Raw genomic sequence first — 18,233 nt, 5'->3', positions numbered from 1 at the left:
TGTCTTATCTAGTGTCCTGTGTGATCTTAGGTTTCGTCTCTCGACCTCAATGCTTGGCTATGAAAAGCAAACTGACACAAGGAGAAAGAGACAGAATCATGGGGCCTGTGGATAATGAAAGTGAGCAGGCTGGAAAAGCGTTTCTGCTTCATGCCGCAGCAGAGCGCTGACGTCCCTCCTATCCCTCCATCCCAACACTCCTCTTCCCATCCATTCCTCCCTGGGGCTGACTAGACTACACTGGGGCTGACCAGACTACACTGGGGCTGACCAGACTACACTGGGGCTGACCAGACTACACTGGGGCTGACCAGACTACACTGGGGCTGACCAGACTACACTGGGGCTGACCAGACTACACTGGGGCTGACCAGACTACACTGGGGCTGACCAGACTACACTGGGGCTGACCAGACTACACTGGGGCTGACCAGACTACACTGGGGCTGACCAGACTACACTGGGGCTGACCAGACTACACTGGGGCTGACCAGACTACACTGGGGTTGACCAGACTACACTGGGGTTGACCAGACTACACTGGGGTTGACCAGACTACACTGGGGTTGACCAACAATGTAATGGGCTGGCGTTAGGAACATTGTGTGAATAATGGCTGTCATGTTGTAGACTATTCAATGTTTATCCCTCAGGCTATAGTAATGCCTTTCTGCGTCCCTCTCTCGTCTTACAAACAGTCAGCTGTCGAATACAATCAGACTGTAGTTAACTGGAATGTACACCTCTTTCATTACCGTGTGAAGGTGGAATGGCTGATCATGCAATCACATTATCACTGCAGGCTAGCCTGACTGAGTTGCCATTAAACTACAAGGAACAAACACGTAAAACATCATCTTGTGATGTTTTGAACATCATACTTGCAAGTACTGTCAGAAGGCACACACACACACACACACCCCTTTAGGCACACTGATGTCCAGAGACAGCATCAGTCGCCTCTCTTCAACCCTGCCTGTCACTGACTGCAGAGGGATTAGAGGGAGGAGGGTTAATTGTGCTGAGTCATAGCTAGGGATGCAAAAACAACCAACGGACCTCATATAACGCAGAGCACACACACAGTAGTTGAGGGACAATAGAGAGGACAGAACCAATATGGAGATGGATGAACACGTGTTTATGGACAGTTTAAGATGAGGTCACTGGGATGTAGCATTAATTAAACCAGCAGCCTCATTAATGGGGTCTTCTGCGCTAGCATACTATTTTCTGCAATAAGAAATCCTCCTCTGAACGAATGGCTTCGCTACTATTACTGGGTGCTGTGTTGGAATCCGATCACGGCACAGATACTGTCACTGAGGCTGAATACAGACTATAAAAAGGTTCAGATTGGAGTAGGCAATCAAACGCAGTTCAATCAGTATTCACAGACAGACACAGACACAGAGACAGACAGAGACAGACACAGAGACAGACAGAGACAGACAGGCTAAGTGGAGGAATGAAGAGATGAAACCATCAGACAAAATGTGAAAGGACAAAAAAAAAAAAAAAAGACAAAGTCTGAATAATGAATGTTGAGAGCTTTTCTTTTCTATTTTCCAATCTCACCTCTGACCTCTCACCTCTTCCCTCCAAGCCACAGCTGTCTGCTATCCAAATTCCCCTCAGAGTGAGTGAGTCTTAACTACACAGTGCTCAGATTCAGGAGGCAAGACAGTCCCATTCTTCGAACATGTGACTCGGTCTGACTGAAAACATGAAGCTGAATATATAGGCTAGCTGTATACATACAGTGGCTAGTTATATACATACAGTGGCTAGCTGTATACATACAGTGGCTAGTTGTATACATACAGTGGCTAGTTGTATACATACAGTGGCTAGTTGTATACATACAGTGGCTAGTTGTATACATGTATACATACATGTATACATACAGTGGCTAGCTAGACCTTAGTGCTGCTTTTGATACCATCGATCACCACATTCTTTTGGAGATATTGGAAACCCAAATTGGTCTACACGGACATGTTCTGGCCTGGTTTAGATCTTATCTGTCGGAAAGATATCAGTTTGTCTCTGTGAATGGTTTGTCCTCTGACAAATCAACTGTAAATTTCGGTGTTCCTCAAGGTTCTGTTTTAGGACCACTATTGTTTTCACTATATATTTTACCTCTTGGGGATGTTATTCGAAAACATAATGTAAACTTTCACTGCTATGCGGATGACACACAGCTGTACATTTCAATGAAACATGGTGAAGCCCCAAAATTGCCCTCGCTAGAAGCATGTATTTCAGACATAAGGAAGTCCTTCTGTAGCTCAGTTGGTAGAGCATGGCGCTTGTAACGCCAGGGTAGTGGGTTCGATCCCCGGGACCACCCATACGTAGAATGTATGCACACATGACTGTAAGTCGCTTTGGATAAAAGCGTCTGCTAAATGGCATATTTTTTTTTAAGTGGATGGCTGCAAACGTTCTACTATTAAACTCGGACAAAACAGAGATGCTTGTTCTAGGTCCCAAGAAACAAAGAGATCTTCTGTTGAATCTGACAATTAATCTTAATGGTTGTACAGTCGTCTCAAATAAAACTGTGAAGGACCTCGGCGTTACTGTGGACCCTGATCTCTCTTTTGAAGAACATATCAAGACCATTTCGAGGACAGCTTTTTTCCATCTACGTAACATTGCAAAAATCAGAAACTTTCTGTCCAAAAATGATGCAGAAAAATTAATCCATGCTTTTGTCACTTCTAGGTTAGACTACTGCAATGCTCTATTTTCCGGCTACCCGGATAAAGCACTAAATAAACTTCAGTTAGTGCTAAATACGGCTGCTAGAATCCTGACTAGAACCAAAAAATTTGATCATATTACTCCAGTGCTAGCCTCTCTACACTGGCTTCCTGTCAAAGCAAGGGCTGATTTCAAGGTTTTACTGCTAACCTACAAAGCATTACATGGGCTTGCTCCTACCTACCTCTCTGATTTGGTCCTGCCGTACATACCTACACGTATGCTACGGTCACAAGAGGCAGGCCTCCTAATTGTCCCTAGAATTTCTAAGCAAACAGCTGGAGGCAGGGCTTTCTCCTATAGAGCTCCATTTTTATGGAACGGTCTGCCTACCCATGTCAGAGACGCAAACTCGGTCTCAACCTTTAAGTCTTTACTGAAGACTCATCTCTTCAGTGGGTCATATGATTGAGTGTAGTCTGGCCCAGGAGTGGGAAGGTGAACGGAAAGGCTCTGGAGCAACGAACCGCCCTTGCTGTCTCTGCCTGGCCGGTTCCCCTCTTTCCACTGGGATTCTCTGCCTCTAACCCTGTTACGGGGGCTGAGTCACTGGCTTGCTGGGGCTCTCTCATGCCATCCCTGGGGGGGGTGCGTCACCTGGGTGGGTTGATTCACTGTTGTGGTCAGCCTGTCTGGGTTGGCGCCCCCCCCTTGGGTTGTGCCGTGGCGGAGATCTTTGTGGGCTATACTCGGCCTTGTCTCAGGATGGTAAGTTGGTGGTTGAAGATATCCCTCTAGTGGTGTGGGGGCTGTGCCTTGGCAAAGTGGGTGGGGTTATATCCTTCCTGTTTGGCCCTGTCCGGGGGTGTCCTCGGATGGGGCCACAGTGTCTCCTGACCCCTCCTGTCTCAGCCTCCAATATTTATGCTGCAGTAGTTTATGTGTCGGGAGGCTAGGGTCAGTTTGTTATATCTGGAGGACTTCTCCTGTCCTATTCGGTGTCCTGTGTGAATCTAAGTGTGCGTTCTCTAATTCTCTCCTCTCTTTCTTTCTCTCTCTCGGAGGACCTGAGCCCTAGGACCATGCCCCAGGACTACCTGACATGATGACTCCTTGCTGTCCCCAGTCCACCTGGCCATGCTGCTGCTCCAGTTTCAACTGGCCTGGGCCCTAGGACCATGTCCCAGGACTACCTGACATGATGACTCCTTGCGGTCCCCAGTCCACCTGGCCATGCTGCTGCTCCAGTTTCAACTGTTCTGCCTTACTATTATTCAACCATGCTGGTCATTTATGAACATTTGAACATCTTGGCCACGTTCTGTTATAATCTCCACCCGGCACAGCCAGAAGAGGACTGGCCACCCCACATATGCTCTCTCTAATTCTCTCTCTTTCTTTCTCTCTCTCGGAGGACCTGAGCCCTAGGACCGTGCCCCAGGACTACCTGACATGATGGCTCCTTGCTGTCCCCAGTCCACCTGACTGTGCTGCTGCTCCAGTTTCAACTGTTCTGCCTTATTATTATTTGACCATGCTGGTCATTTATGAACATTTGAACATCTTGGTCATGTTCTGTTATAATCTCTACCCGGCACAGCCAGAAGAGGACTGGCCACCCCACATAGCCTGGTTCCTCTCTAGGTTTCTTCCTAGGTTTTGGCCTTTCTAGGGAGTTTTTCCTAGCCACCGTGCATTTAAACCTGCATTGTTTGCTGTTTGGGGTTTTAGGCTGGGTTTCTGTACAGCACTTTGAGATATCAGCTGATGTACGAAGGGCTATATAAATAAATTTGATTTGATTTGTATACATAGTGGCTAGCTGTCTACATACAGTGGCTAGCTGTCTACATACAGTGGCTAGCTGTCTACATACAGTGGCTAGCTGTCTACATACAGTGGCTAGCTGTCTACATACAGTGGCTAGCTGTCTACATACAGTGGCTAGCTGTCTACATACAGTGGCTAGCTGTCTACATACAGTGGCTAGCTGTCTACATACAGTGGCTAGCTGTATACATAGTGGCTAGCTGTATACATACAGTGGCAAGAAAAGTATGTGAACCCTTTTATTTCTGCATAAATTGGTCATCAAATTTGATCTGATCTTCACCCAAGTCACAACAATAGGCAAACCCAGTGTGCTTCAACTAATAACACACAAATGATAGTATTTTTCTTGTCTATATTGAATACATAATTTAAACATTCACAGTGTGGGTTGTAAAAAGCTACCTGGAGTCCAATCAATGAGACGAGATTGGAGATGTTGGTTAGAGATCGAGATGCTGTGGCATGACCTCGAGATATGAGCTCACGCCAGACATATCAAGAGTATTGCTGAACTGAAACAGTTTTCTAAAGAGGAATGGCCCAAAATTCCTCCTGACCGTTGTGCAGGTCTAATCCGCAACTACAGAAAATGTTTGGTTGAGATTATTGCTGCCAAAGGAGGCTCAACCAGTTATTAAATCCAAGGGTTCACATGCTTTTCCCACCCTGCACTGTGAATGTTTACATGGTGTGTTCAATAGACATGAAAACATTGTTTGTGTGTTATTAGTTTAAGCAGACTGTGTTTGTCTATTGTTGTGACTTAGATGAAGATCAGATCACATTTTATGACAAATTTATGCCGAAATCCAGGTAATTCCAAAGGGTTCACATACTTTCTGTTACCGATGTATATGACTGCAACCATAAAAACCAATAGATATCAATAAAAACATAAAGCTGTTGAAGAAATAACTGCAGTGGAGCATGCTGGAGTCTTAATGTAGAAATTTCTTACAGATGTCATTGGAAGAGACCACTTGCTGCCATCACCATCCTACCAGTTTCCCCTCCCCATCTTGCCTCCAATCTGACCCTTGCCCTCCCACCATCACCAGTCTACACACCATCCCCCCGCCACAGCACCATCCTACCAGTTTCACCTCCAATCTGACCCTTGCCCTCCTACCATCACCACAGTCTACACACCATCCCCCAGCCACAGCACCATCCTTAGTCTTTCTCCACCTCTAAGTGTGCGTCAGCCTAACAGACCAATACAACCCAAACTGGTCCATTCACAGGTTGTAGCTGTTCCAGTGTGAAAACTGTTCTGACTGTAAAAGGACAAGGAGAGAAGTCAACAGCCCCAAAACAGTCCAATTAAGAAACATTACCAATAATCCCTATTGAATGTTATGAATGAAAAGAAAATCCGCAGCATGATAATGTTTTGAAATTCAAGTGAATATTTACTTACTCTGGGCTACAATACAAAATAAAAACATAATTCAGAGAAAGTTGAGGCAAAACAAGAGGTAAACTGTTGGAAACTGACTAATTGACTGGAGCACATTTTAGTACATTTATAACTATGCAAGTGGCCTAGTAGTAGTGATTAACGTATTGTGGGTTCGATCAGATGATCAACGTTCAAATGTTTATGTGACCGGATGCCAAGTACAAAAGGGGCCCGTCTCAGAGACAGAATGTTTTCATAAGGATGAGAGAGGAAGCACATGAACGAGCTGGTAACAGGAATAAATATATTTCAAGCTAGAACCCAACAAAACAACATTTCCATATCAAATATCAGAGATGAACTGTAAGGGGACGTGATTGCCTCAGTGGTGAATGCAAGAACACTGTAAGCTCTTCTTCCCAATTACAGAGTCTTAAAATGACTGACTATAAAACAACTACAACAGGATTTGCTTGAGTGCGTTTCAACATGTTTGCTGTACACGCGTGTGCATCGGCTGCTTGTCCTTTTCAAACCGTCAATTCCCATTCACCCCCACAACCATCCAGCCCTGTCTGGCATGTCTCCATGCAACCCCCCTCTACCCCACTAGGGGTGCTGCAACCCCCTATTGCCACAACTAGGACTCACCAAGATCCTTAGAGCCTTGACTTTCGCTGGCCATCTCTCCCATCCTCACCAGTGCCTCGAAGTAGCCCTTTGCAGCAAATGTGACACCTGGAAACATGGAAGCATTGGGCGTCAGATCAGGGGCGGAGTGGAAATATTGGACATTAACGTAATCTTCACCCCAGCATCCCTCCCCTATAGCTATAGCCCCAGTCAATTAGGGAAGGGGCTAAATGCTGCAATGAAAAGAGTAATTGCTACAATGGAAAGAGCTAGGCTAGTATAAAGTACAAAGGAAAGTTCTATAGCAAGGCTACAACAGGCTACTACGTAAAAGGCTACTTCAAGTTACAATGGAAAAGGATACAAGCTACCACTGGCGACAATGAAAAGCGCTAATGCTACAAGCAGCTACAATGAAAAGCGCTAATGCTACAAGCAGCTACAATGAAGAGAGCTAATGCTACAATGAAGAGAGCTAATGCTACAATGAAGAGAGCTAATGCTACAATGAAGAGAGCTAATGCTACAATGAAAAGAGCTAATGCTACAATGAAAAGAGCTAATGCTACAATGAAAAGAGCTAATGCTACAATGAAAAGAGCTAATGCTACAATGAAAAGAGCTAATGCTACAAATAACAATGGTGGCTCGAGAGGAAAGTGCAGTAACTACTGGTGGACAGAGCAGATGCTGAATGAAAAGAGAACTACATGAAACAGAGGCCAGAGAAAGTAAAGCAAGGGAAGACCAGGGAAGGCAAGATAGACCGTTCTGCCTACGACCTCTGCGACTCAGGTCTCCGTCCAGGGAATTTACACACACAGCAAGCATGGCTCACCCACACAGTCCTGCACCAGGCAGCTAGAAGCAGGGAATGGGAAGTCATGGTGAATAAGACCAGGTCAGGGGTAAGTCGTTTAGGGAGTGGTGGTCACAACGAGAGGAAAGAGAGAGGAAGGCCGAGAAGCTGACAGAGTATGACCTTGAGCTGATCCATATTGATAAGGAGTGTCACAGCTTTACTAAACCATGTGAGCAAGCAGAGTCATACTAAACATAGACGGTTACTGCACAGTTTCTTAGTTCGTAACATTAAAATATTACGGAAGTGCCATTTTAAACCGGGCTGTTAAATAAAGTGTTACCCAAAATACATCCTGAATATGGATCCACTGCATGGTGAACCATTTAAATATGTTCTAAAACGGTTAACGGTCTTTACTGAGCACTGGCGTCCCCATGCACCTTAATTGGGGAGGACGTGCTCATAGTAACGGCTGGAATGGAATCAACGGAATGGTAAACACATTAAACATGTTTTCCATGTGTTTGATACCATTCCATTGATTCCATTCCAGTCATTATTATGAGACATCCTCCTCTCAGCAGCCTCCTGTGATAGAGTGCTACAGTCATATGGGAATACTACCCAACAGCCTTTGCTGTATCGTTAGCAATATTCCTTCCCACTTCAAAGTTAAGAGACAAAATTGATTGTCTAACAGAAGGGCTTGAACCCGTCTCTGTCCCTCCATCTGCCCACCTCTCCTCTGAGGAACCAGTCTGTCCCTCCATCTATCTATCAATCCACCTCTCCTCTGAGGAACCTGTCTCTGTCCCTCCATCTATCCACCTCTCCTCTGAGGAACCCGTCTCTGTCCATCTGTCCACCTCTCCTCTGAGGAACCTGTCTGTCCCTCTATCTATCTATCTATCTATCTATCTATCTATCTATCTATCTATCTATCTATCTATCTATCTATCTATCTATCTATCTATCTATCTATCAATCAATCAATCCACCTCTCCTGAGGATCGTTTCTCAAGCCTCAGTCTGCACAAACTTCCTCCCGTAATCCTTCCTTTATCAGTTATTTCCTTTCTCTACCGTTATCAGAATCTTTGTCTTGAGGTTACTGAACTGAAAACAGCCCTTGCCTCCAGAACCAAGGTCCTAAAGCCTACTGCCCTGTAGCTGGGGTTCAATCTGACTGATTACTTCCAGGAAGAGAGACCCTCACTCGGATCTTCCTGAGCCCAGCTTTGGTTGAGTCCAGGTGCGATAGGAGAGTGTGGGTGAGAGGGTACAGGTGGATTGTAGAGTGCGGTGTGGTAAACCCTTGCGTGGATGGATGGGCTATTTAACGATGTCCACAGAAATCCCAGCCAAGGGGGATAGAGCGAGGGACGGTGAAGTGTGGCAGGCCAGGTAAAGCTGTATTAACTGGGACAAGACGTTCGAGCTCTGCTGTCGGGGGGGATTGTGTGTGTGTGTGTGTGTGTGTGTGTGTGTGTGTGTGTGTGTGTGTGTGTGTGTGTGTGTGTGTGTGTGTGTGTGTGTGTGTGTGTGTGTGTACAGTAAAGAGGATTACACCTCCGATACGAAGCAGATAGGTCTACAGAATGGGAGGTGGTGACAAGACATCCATTCTTCCCACCTATTCCAAAGTAAATTAAAACACTCTTGAGGAGTAAAATCCGTGTCAACCAGATCAGCAGCTTGATGCGTTTAGTACTCCATCCATCTTCTTCCAAATTCACCGCATTTCTCTTCCTCTCCATCCTTCCCCTCTACAAAATCCATTCAGCCCTCACCCTTCCGAATCTCCTCCATCTCTACAACACAACTTGTCCCTGTTGAGAAATGTCTCTCCGCCCCACCTTCCAACATGATACCCTTGCGGGTTGTGTGAAATTGCCCTACATTCAACATGATGCCAGTACGGTTGTGTGCTGTGTGAAATTGCCCCACCCTTCTCCAGTCCCAAAACTAAACAGAACAGCTGGCTAAATACCAGTCTAAGCATTGCATCCTATTCAAGCCCTGCATCCACTACACACTCTCCTATCCTCCAAAATCAAACAAACAGCATCTCCAAGGAAAAGCATTCTTCATGAAACTGGTTGAGAGAATGCCAAGAGCGTACAAAGCTGTCATCAAGGCAAAGGGTGGCTACTTTGAAGAATCTCAAATATAAAATACATTTAGATTTGTTTAACCCTTTTTGGGTTACTACATGATTCCATATGTGTTATTTCATAGTGTTGATGTCTTTACTATGATTCTACAAAAGTAAAAAATATTAAAAACAAAGAAAAACCCTTGAAATGATTAGTGTGTCCAAACCTTTGACTGGTACTGTAGAAGCAGGCAGCTCTCTCCCTAGACCGAATCATGATATTCGTCAACAAAAGCTCTAAGGACCTCAAGTCCAGCCAAGCACCACTCCTTGTTCCCTGTTGCGATTTATGGGTTCCCTTTCTTCTCCTAAGAGCAGAGGCAGAACTGGCATATGTACATTTTCTGTTAGTGTATGGAGGCCCACGAGGCACACGGTGGTGATTTGAATGCTGGCTGTGCCCTTTGCCTTTGTAACGACAGCCTAAGCCGGAACCTCAGTTCTGCGCCTGATCTGCAATCAAGAAGTTTAATTTTCCATCCTGGAGCTGTGTAGCTATTTTTATTCTTATCAGACAACACTGAGTCCTCCTTTATTGGTCCTTAGAGCTTCATATATCCTGCATGTCTATCTCTCCCTCTCCAGTCCTTTCTCCCTCCCTCTCCAGTCCTTTCTCCCTCCCTCTCCAGTCCTTTCTCCCTCCCTCTCCAGTCCTTTCTCCCTCCCTCTCCAGTCCTTTCTCCCTCCCTCTCCAGTCCTTTCTCCCTCCCTCTCCAGTCCTTTCTCCCTCCCTCTCCAGTCCTTTCTCCCTCCCTCTCCAGTCCTTTCTCCCTCCCTCTCCAGTCCTTTCTCCCTCCCTCTCCAGTCCTTTCTCCCTCCCTCTCCAGTCCTTTCTCTCCCTCTCCAGTCCTTTCTCTCCCTCTCCAGTCCTTTCTCTCCCTCTCCAGTCCTTTCTCTCCCTCTCCAGTCCTTTCTCTCCCTCTCCAGTCCTTTCTCTCCCTCTCCAGTCCTTTCTCTCCCTCTCCAGTCCTTTCTCTCCCTCTCCAGTCCTTTCTCTCCCTCTCCAGTCCTTTCTCTCCCTCTCCAGTCCTTTCTCTCCCTCTCTCACCCTCTTTGCCTGCTCCTACATTAGAGACCAGTAACCTACAGCTGGAGACAGCACTACATTAGAGACCAGTAACCTACAGCTGGAGACAACACTACATTAGAGACCAGTAACCTACAGCTGGAGACAGCACTACATTAGAGACCAGTAACCTACAGCTGAGACAGCACTACATTAGAGGCCAGTAACCTACAGCTGAGACAGCACTACATTAGAGACCAGTAACCTACAGCTGAGACAGCACTACATTAGAGGCCAGTAACCTACAGCTGAGACAGCACTACATTAGAGGCCAGTAACCTACAGCTGGAGACAGCACTACATTAGAGACCAGTAACCTACAGCTGGAGACAGCACTACATTAGAGACAACACTACATTAGAGGCATGGCTGAGGAGACACTGTGTAGGACCATGCTTTCCCAGTCTACCATAGATTCATAGTGCAGCATGTCCAATTCCCCACCATTCTATTCAACTGAAAACTGTATTTCAACAAGAAATCCTTATTAAAAATGGATGTTCATAAAAAGATCAAATAGGGGGTGCTCACATTTTTTCTTGTTTCGCACATGTACAAGTGTGAACCCGGTACAGCATGGAGCATCAACTAGGTTCAGCCTGGGGGTGATTTCTCTCTCTCGAACCGATGGTCAGGGACCCGGAACATAATTGACTGCAAGAAGCCTAAACAGATACAATATTTGACCAAAAACAATCATTTCAAACCTTGCCTACATTTGTATACGATCGCATATGAAACAATAGGAACACCTGCTCTTTCCATGACAGACTGACCAGGTGAATCCAGGTGAAAGCTATGATCCCTTATTGATGTCACGTGTTAAATCCACGTCAATCAGTGTAGATGAAGGGGAAGAGACCGGTTAAAAATATATATTTTTTTAGCCTTGAGACATGGATTGTGCATGTCTGTTATTCAGCGTTTGAATGGACAAGACAATAGATTTAAGAGCCTTTGAACATGTTATGGTAGTAGATGCCAGGCACACCGGTTTGTGTCAAGAACTACAAAGCTGCTAGGTTTTTCAAGCTCAACAGTTTCCCCTTGTGTACCAAAAATGGTCCACCCCCTCCCAAAGGGCATCCTGGCAACTTGACACAACTTTGCGAAGCATTGGAGTTAACATGGACCAAAATCCCTGTGGAATGCTTTAGACACCCTGTAGTTCATGCCCCGACAAACCGAGGCTGTTCTGAGGGCAAAAGGAAGTCCAACTCAATATCAGGCATGGCAATACTTGGGCTGATTTCAAAAATGTGTAATCACTTGGCTCTGATTTGCTGTTTTCTTTTTTACAGTCTTCAACAATTTGCTCAGAAAACATGAGTGGGGGGGTTAAACATGTATTTATTTTTTTACATCTGTCCTGTACCGTGTGAAATGAAAATGTCAGTCTTGCATATCCCACTCCCCATGAGACAACGTCGGAGAGTGGGGTCACGAACAGGGATCCGCCATCATTGACGGTGACCTGGGAGCATTTAGGGTTAAGTGCCTTGCTCAAGGGAAGCTCAACCATTTAAAAAAAAAACTAATTGGCTCGGATTCTAACTAGCAACCTTTGGGTTTCTGGCCAAACACCCCGATGGACTGCCACATACAGTAGTAGACACGTTCTCCTATACCTCCACAGTGCTGGACAAGCTCCATACGGTGTATATAGATGGATAAAATAGATATTTATTAGGTCAAAACATTTATTTATCCGTAATTTTACCAGGTAAGTTGACCGAGAACACGTTCTCATTTACAGCAATGACCTGGGGAATAGTTACAGGGGAGAGGAGGGGGATGAACGAGCCAATCGTAAACTGGGGATTATTAGGTGACCGTGACGGTTTGAGGGCCAGATTGGGAATTTAGCCAAGACACCGGGGTTAACACCCCTACTCTTACGATAAGTGCCATGGGATATTTAATGACCTCAGAGAGTCAGGACACCCGTTTAACGGCCCATCCGAAAGACTGCACCCTGCACAGGGCAGTGTCCCCAATCACTGCCCTGGGGCATTGGGATATTTTTTTAGACCAGAGGAAAGAGTGCCTCCTACTGGCCCTCCAACACCACTTCCAGCAGCATCTGGTCTCCTTTTCTCTCCATCTCCCTCAATATGGTTGTTCTTTTATGGGGCCATTTTTATTCTCTTAGCTCCACCTGACCTCCCCCCTCTCAAAATGGTTGTCCTCCTGCACCCTTTAACCGTATTGCGCACACACACACACACACACACACACACACACACACACACACACACACACACAAATAAAAACATAAAGAGGTAGACGGCATGCAGGTGAAGTGGAGGCCACGATGTGGACATGGAACAGACTAAGATGACATGAGGAAGGCAGCCTGAGCCTCGCAAAAAAATATCAAAATCAGTCCATGTAACTGAAAGCATCTCTTACAGAAAAAGCACACGATTTCACATGTGGGGGGGGGAAATAAATTATGTGTTTTTGGGAACACTTTGCATTGTGATCACGTGAAACATCATGTGGTTTTTCTGTAGGGGCACCCAGCAGAATCTTTCATAGCGAAGTCCTACAAGAGATCGGAAGGGCTACAAGAGGAAACGGACTACAGGCTACTTCACCAGCATCTGAGCTCATCTCTAGTTCAGGTAAATCAGGAGACTAAAAAGCAACAGCAAGATAGTGTCAGGTCTGGTCTGGTCCTCTGGACAGGAGGTGAGTGGGGGGGGGGGGGTGAGAGGGGGATGAGATAAAGAGGATGTACTCACTGGATAGGGCCTTCTCGTAACTCTTCCCCATGGCCACGAAGTTCCGCAAGCACGGGTTGAACTGCTCCATAATGGACTGAAAAGAGAAATAAAAACAGTTTAGTCAGACTGAGCAGCTATAAGCATAGCAGAAGCAGCGCTCTACTCTGTAATCGGGGTGTGCATTCACACACACACCGGCGCTCACACACTGCAAGTATGCGACTCCTACCAGCTCACTCACGCACACAACTCGTTTGGCTTAGCCAATCGGGTACAAGAGTGTAGATGGGCATCAGTCACACCCAGGCGAAGGAGAGAAGGAGCGAGAGGGATGTGGGTGTTGATGCCCGGGCAGCCCAGCTCAAGAGGCAGTCTCTCTCACTCACTCTCGGTCTCTCTCAGGTCATGTTGTTTGTGCTAATTACTTTTTCGGTTATGCAGAGACATGAGGGAACAAGGACGGGGAATAGAATTGGATGACACGAAAACAGGAAAGAGGAGAGGAGATTCAGCTAGCTTAGTTGGCTTGAGGTTGGTGCTAGCGTGGTGCTAGCTGGCCACAGCAGGGGGTTGATAATGAATATAATGCATCGAACTGTGCGTAGAATGTCTGCTGGAGGGGATTCAGGTGGCTTGGTTGGGTGGCATCCAGCATAATCTTCTGCATATACGCTCACGGAAAAATAAAACTACATTACAATATCCTCATTACTAGAACTGAAGTATGATGAGACAATCATGAGAAAATAGGATTATACACCTGACACCTGCTCGTTGAACATCTCATCCACATGTTGGAACATTGCTTGGGAGGGAGGACTTGCTTCCATTCAGCCACAAGCGCATTAGCGACGTCGGGCACTGGTGTTGGGCGATTAGGCGTGGCTCGCAGTCGCCGTTCCAATTCATCCCAAAGGTGTTCGATTGGGTTGAGGTCAGGGCTCTGTGCAGGCCAGTCAAGTTCCACACCGATTTAAAAAAAAAATCTGTATGAACCTCACTTTGTGCACAGGGGTATTGTCATGCTGAAACAGGAAAGGGCCTTCCCCAAACTGTTGCCACACAGTTGGAAGCACAAAATCATCATCTACAATGTCATTGTATCCTGTAGTGTTAAGATTTCCTTTCACTGGAACTAAGGGGCCCAAACCATGAAAAACAGCCCCAGACCATTATTCCTCCTCCAACCAACAATATAGTTGGCACTATGCAATCGGGCAGATAGCGTTCTCCTGGCATCCGTCAAACTCAGATTCATCTGTCAGACTGACAGATGGTGAAGTGTGATTCATCACTCCAGAGAACGCATTTCCACTGCACCAGAATGCAATTGCGGCTTAACACCACTCAAGCGGATGCTTGGGCATTTCACATGGTGATCGTAGGCTTGTGTGCTGCCACGGAAACCCATTTCATGAAGCTGCTGACTAACAGTGCTGACGTTGCTTACAGATGCAGATTGGAACTCGTTAGTGTTGCAACCGAGGACAGACGATATTTGCACACGCTTCAGCACTCGGCGGACCAGTTCTGTCCGCTTGTGTGACATACCACTTCGCGGCTGAGCCAATATTGCTCCTAGATGTTTCCGCTTCAAAACAAACAGCACTTAAGAGTTGACCGGGGCAGAGTTGACCGGGGCAGCGTTGACCAGGGCAGCTCAAGCAGGAAAGAAAACATACTTTTGTATATACAGTGCATTTTGGAAAGTATTAAGACCCCTAGACTTTTTCCACTTTGTTGCGTTACAGCCTTATTCTAAACTGTATTCAATTGCCGCCCCCCCCCTCGCCAAACAATAGCCCATAATAACAAAGCAAAAACAGTTTGTTTTGCAAATGTATTACACATTTAAAAAAAGGAATATCACATTTACACAAGTACTCAGTAAGTTTTCATAGGTATTTTACTCAGTACTTAGATGAAGCACCTTTGGCAGTGATTACAGTCTTGAGTCTTCTTGGGTATGATGCTACAAGCTTGGCACACCTGTAGTTCGGGAGTTTCTACCATTCTTCTCTGCAGATCCTCTCAAGCTCTGTTAGATCGGATTGGGAGTGTCGATGCACAGCCATTTTCAGGTCTCTCCAGAGATGTTCGATCGGGCTCTGGCTGGGCCACTCAAGGACATTCAGAGACTTGTCCTGAAGCCACTCCTGCATGGTCTTGGCTGTGTGCTTCGGGTCGTTGTCCTGTTGGAAGGTGAACCGTTGCATCCCCACAGCATGATGCTGCCACCACCATGCTTCACCGTAGGGATGCTGCCACCACCATGCTTCACCGTAGGGATGGTGCCAGGTTTCATCCAGACATGACACTTGGAATTCAGGCCAAAGAGTTCAATCTTGGTTTCATCAGATCAATCTTGTTCCTTTAGGCAAACCCAAAGCAGGCTGTCTTGTGTCTTTTACTGAGGAGTGGCTTCCATCTGGCCACTCTACCACAAAAAGGCCTGATTGGTGGAGCACTATAGAGATGGTAGTCTTTCTGGAAGGTTCTCCCATCTCACCTCCCTGACCAAGGCCCTTCTCCCGATTGCTCAGTTTGGCCAGGCGGCCAGCTCTAGGAAGAGTCTTAGTGGTTCCAAACTTCTTCCATTTAAGAATGGAGGCCACTACATTCTTGGGGACCTTCAATGCTGCAGAAATGTCTCGGAGCTCTATAGACAATGCCTTTGACCTCATGGCTTGGTTTTTGCTTTGACCTCATGGCTTGGTTTTTGCTTTGACATGCACTGTCAACTGTGGGACCTTATATAGACAGGTGTGGGCCTTGCCAAATCATGTACAATCAATTGACTTTACCACAGGTGGACTCCAGTCAAGTTGTAGAAACTTCAAGGATGATCAATGGAATCAGGATGCACCTCAGCTCAATTTTAAGTCTCATAGCAAAGGGTCTGAATACTTATGTAAACAAGGAATTTGTTTAAAAATGTTTGATAAATTAGCAAACATTTCTAAAAACCTATTTTTGCTTTGTCATTATGGGGTATGACTATTTTCATTAATTAATGGAGGTGTGAGCGTTTCAGTCCGAGAGTCTCTCCTCTCTGCCACTAGAGTCCTGCATCAAGCAATAAAACAATTAGCTGGCAGTTACATCTGTGCGCTGCCCAGGTGCTCATCTGTGCGCTGCCCAGGTGCTCAAATCGCCCTCTTTGGGTACAGCGAGCACCCCACCCCCACCCTCTCTCCCTCGCTTACACCCAGGTTGCTGTTAGGCAGGTCATTAATTCCTGGAGGAGATTCTTTCTCATGGCCAGACAGTATAGAGAGAGTGAGTTTTCATAGAGAGAACAAAGGAATTTCTTCCACCTCACAGAACTTGAGAACTGAACAATATTCATGTTCTGGAGAATCTATAAAAGATCGGTGAAGAATCCAGCAACGAACTGGTCCGTTTGGTACAATTTCGTGAAACTCAGAGACAATGTTTCCCTGTGTACTCAGACCACATGTATACTCTGCTTCATCATTAAACTCCAGACTGCAGTCCAGTATCCGTTTACTCCTAGTGACCTACCAACACATTAGAGAGCACCAGACTCCATTTTAAGTAATGTACATTTTTAACATAAACCAGGAATGAGTGAGTCACTCAACCCCTATGCTGTTCCTGCTTCTGTTGCCTATTTGAGTGTTTTAATATCCTACGGATTTTGTGATCGCCAAACCTGTCAAAACGCCAAAGCAATTTCACACTCACTTTTCTTCATACTTTGTCAGAACACGCATATACAATATTTGTTCCACAACATCTTTATGCTTTCGTTAATAAATATGATTTTTTTATGTACTCAAAATGCAGATGTTTATTTCATCTTAGTTACACTTGACCAGTGAACCTCCAGGTGTACATCATTAATACTCAGTCTCAAAAGTTTATGTCCAGAGTTAATGAGTACTTGGTGTCATTGAGATGTAAGGATGTTGTTGATGTCATGATTATGTAAGGATGTTACACTTTACTATGTAGGCTACAGTAAACATCTCATTGTCCTGTTGGTTTTTGTCAAACTGCACAGTAGCCTAATAAAATAAAAACGTTTAAAAAAAAATCTAATTCAATAATATATTTTGTACCACTGTAGATGCTACACTTTTCACAAGTTGTGAACTCTGCAAGCAATGTCTCCACTCCGAGAACGGTAAATTACTGTAATTAATACAGTAATTCCAATACAAAAGAAGAAATTCGCACATGAGCAATTAGCAGGACAATAGACTCTTGCCGAGAAGGAGATCAAGAAGACACTACACAGTAGCCTAATAAAAATATGCATTGTTTTTATTGAATTCAATAACATTTCTACCATGGTAGATGCGGTCTTTGGTTGATGGACAATATTAAAAACAGTCAAATGCATTCGTGCATTCAAATCGCTTTAGCCGAACATGTTGCAATTTATTTAATTTATGGGGCGGTAGGCAGCCTAGTGGTTTGGTCAGTAACCGAAAGGTTGCTAGATCGAACCCCCGAGCTGACAAGGTAAAAATCTGTCGTTCTGCCCCTGAACAAGGCAGTTAACCCACTGTTCCTAGGTCGTCATTGTAAGTAAAAATGTGTTAACTGATTTGCCTAGTTAAATAAAAAAGGTAAAATAAAAATAAACACACATTGTTGAATTATTCAAGGTTCCTTTCTCATCTCTGTGCTGGAGTTCTTAAGAATACTAATGAAGCCATCCACCCTTGATGGGCTATCAGCAGGACACTCTTGCCGAGTTTAGGGACTTTAAAATGTATTAATAGTTGTTTGCGAGGCATGTCACTTCTCCCATCTCTATTGCATAGCCCACCAAATGCACTCTTTTCCAACCACATCTGGATGGATCCATAATGAATTACTATGGCAATACATATCACTAAATTACAGAAATATTGGAATAAAGTAGG

General features: G+C 45.2%; 1 protein-coding gene across 4 annotated transcripts in view; it reads right to left on the bottom strand.

Annotated features, from left to right (window-relative positions):
* LOC124040407 (brain-specific angiogenesis inhibitor 1-associated protein 2-like) overlaps positions 1 to 18,233 on the bottom strand; it is a 143,811-nt gene that overhangs the window by 99,066 nt on the left and 26,512 nt on the right. For 3 of the 4 annotated variants that reach the window (XM_046357567.1, XM_046357566.1, XM_046357568.1), the window contains exons 2-3: positions 13,354 to 13,429; positions 6,599 to 6,685 (exon numbers count right to left, since the gene is read on the bottom strand). In XM_046357567.1, the coding sequence (XP_046213523.1) occupies positions 6,599 to 6,685; positions 13,354 to 13,429 (163 nt within the window). The remainder of the gene's footprint in view (positions 1 to 6,598; positions 6,686 to 13,353; positions 13,430 to 18,233) is intronic. The other variant, XM_046357569.1, reaches the window with a different exon arrangement.

This window comes from Oncorhynchus gorbuscha, linkage group LG07 (genome assembly GCF_021184085.1).
Source record: "Oncorhynchus gorbuscha isolate QuinsamMale2020 ecotype Even-year linkage group LG07, OgorEven_v1.0, whole genome shotgun sequence".
In the NCBI taxonomy this organism is placed as follows: domain Eukaryota; kingdom Metazoa; phylum Chordata; class Actinopteri; order Salmoniformes; family Salmonidae; genus Oncorhynchus; species Oncorhynchus gorbuscha.
The sequence above is the reverse complement of the archived record's forward strand: the minus strand, read 5'-3'. Positions and strand labels throughout refer to the sequence as shown.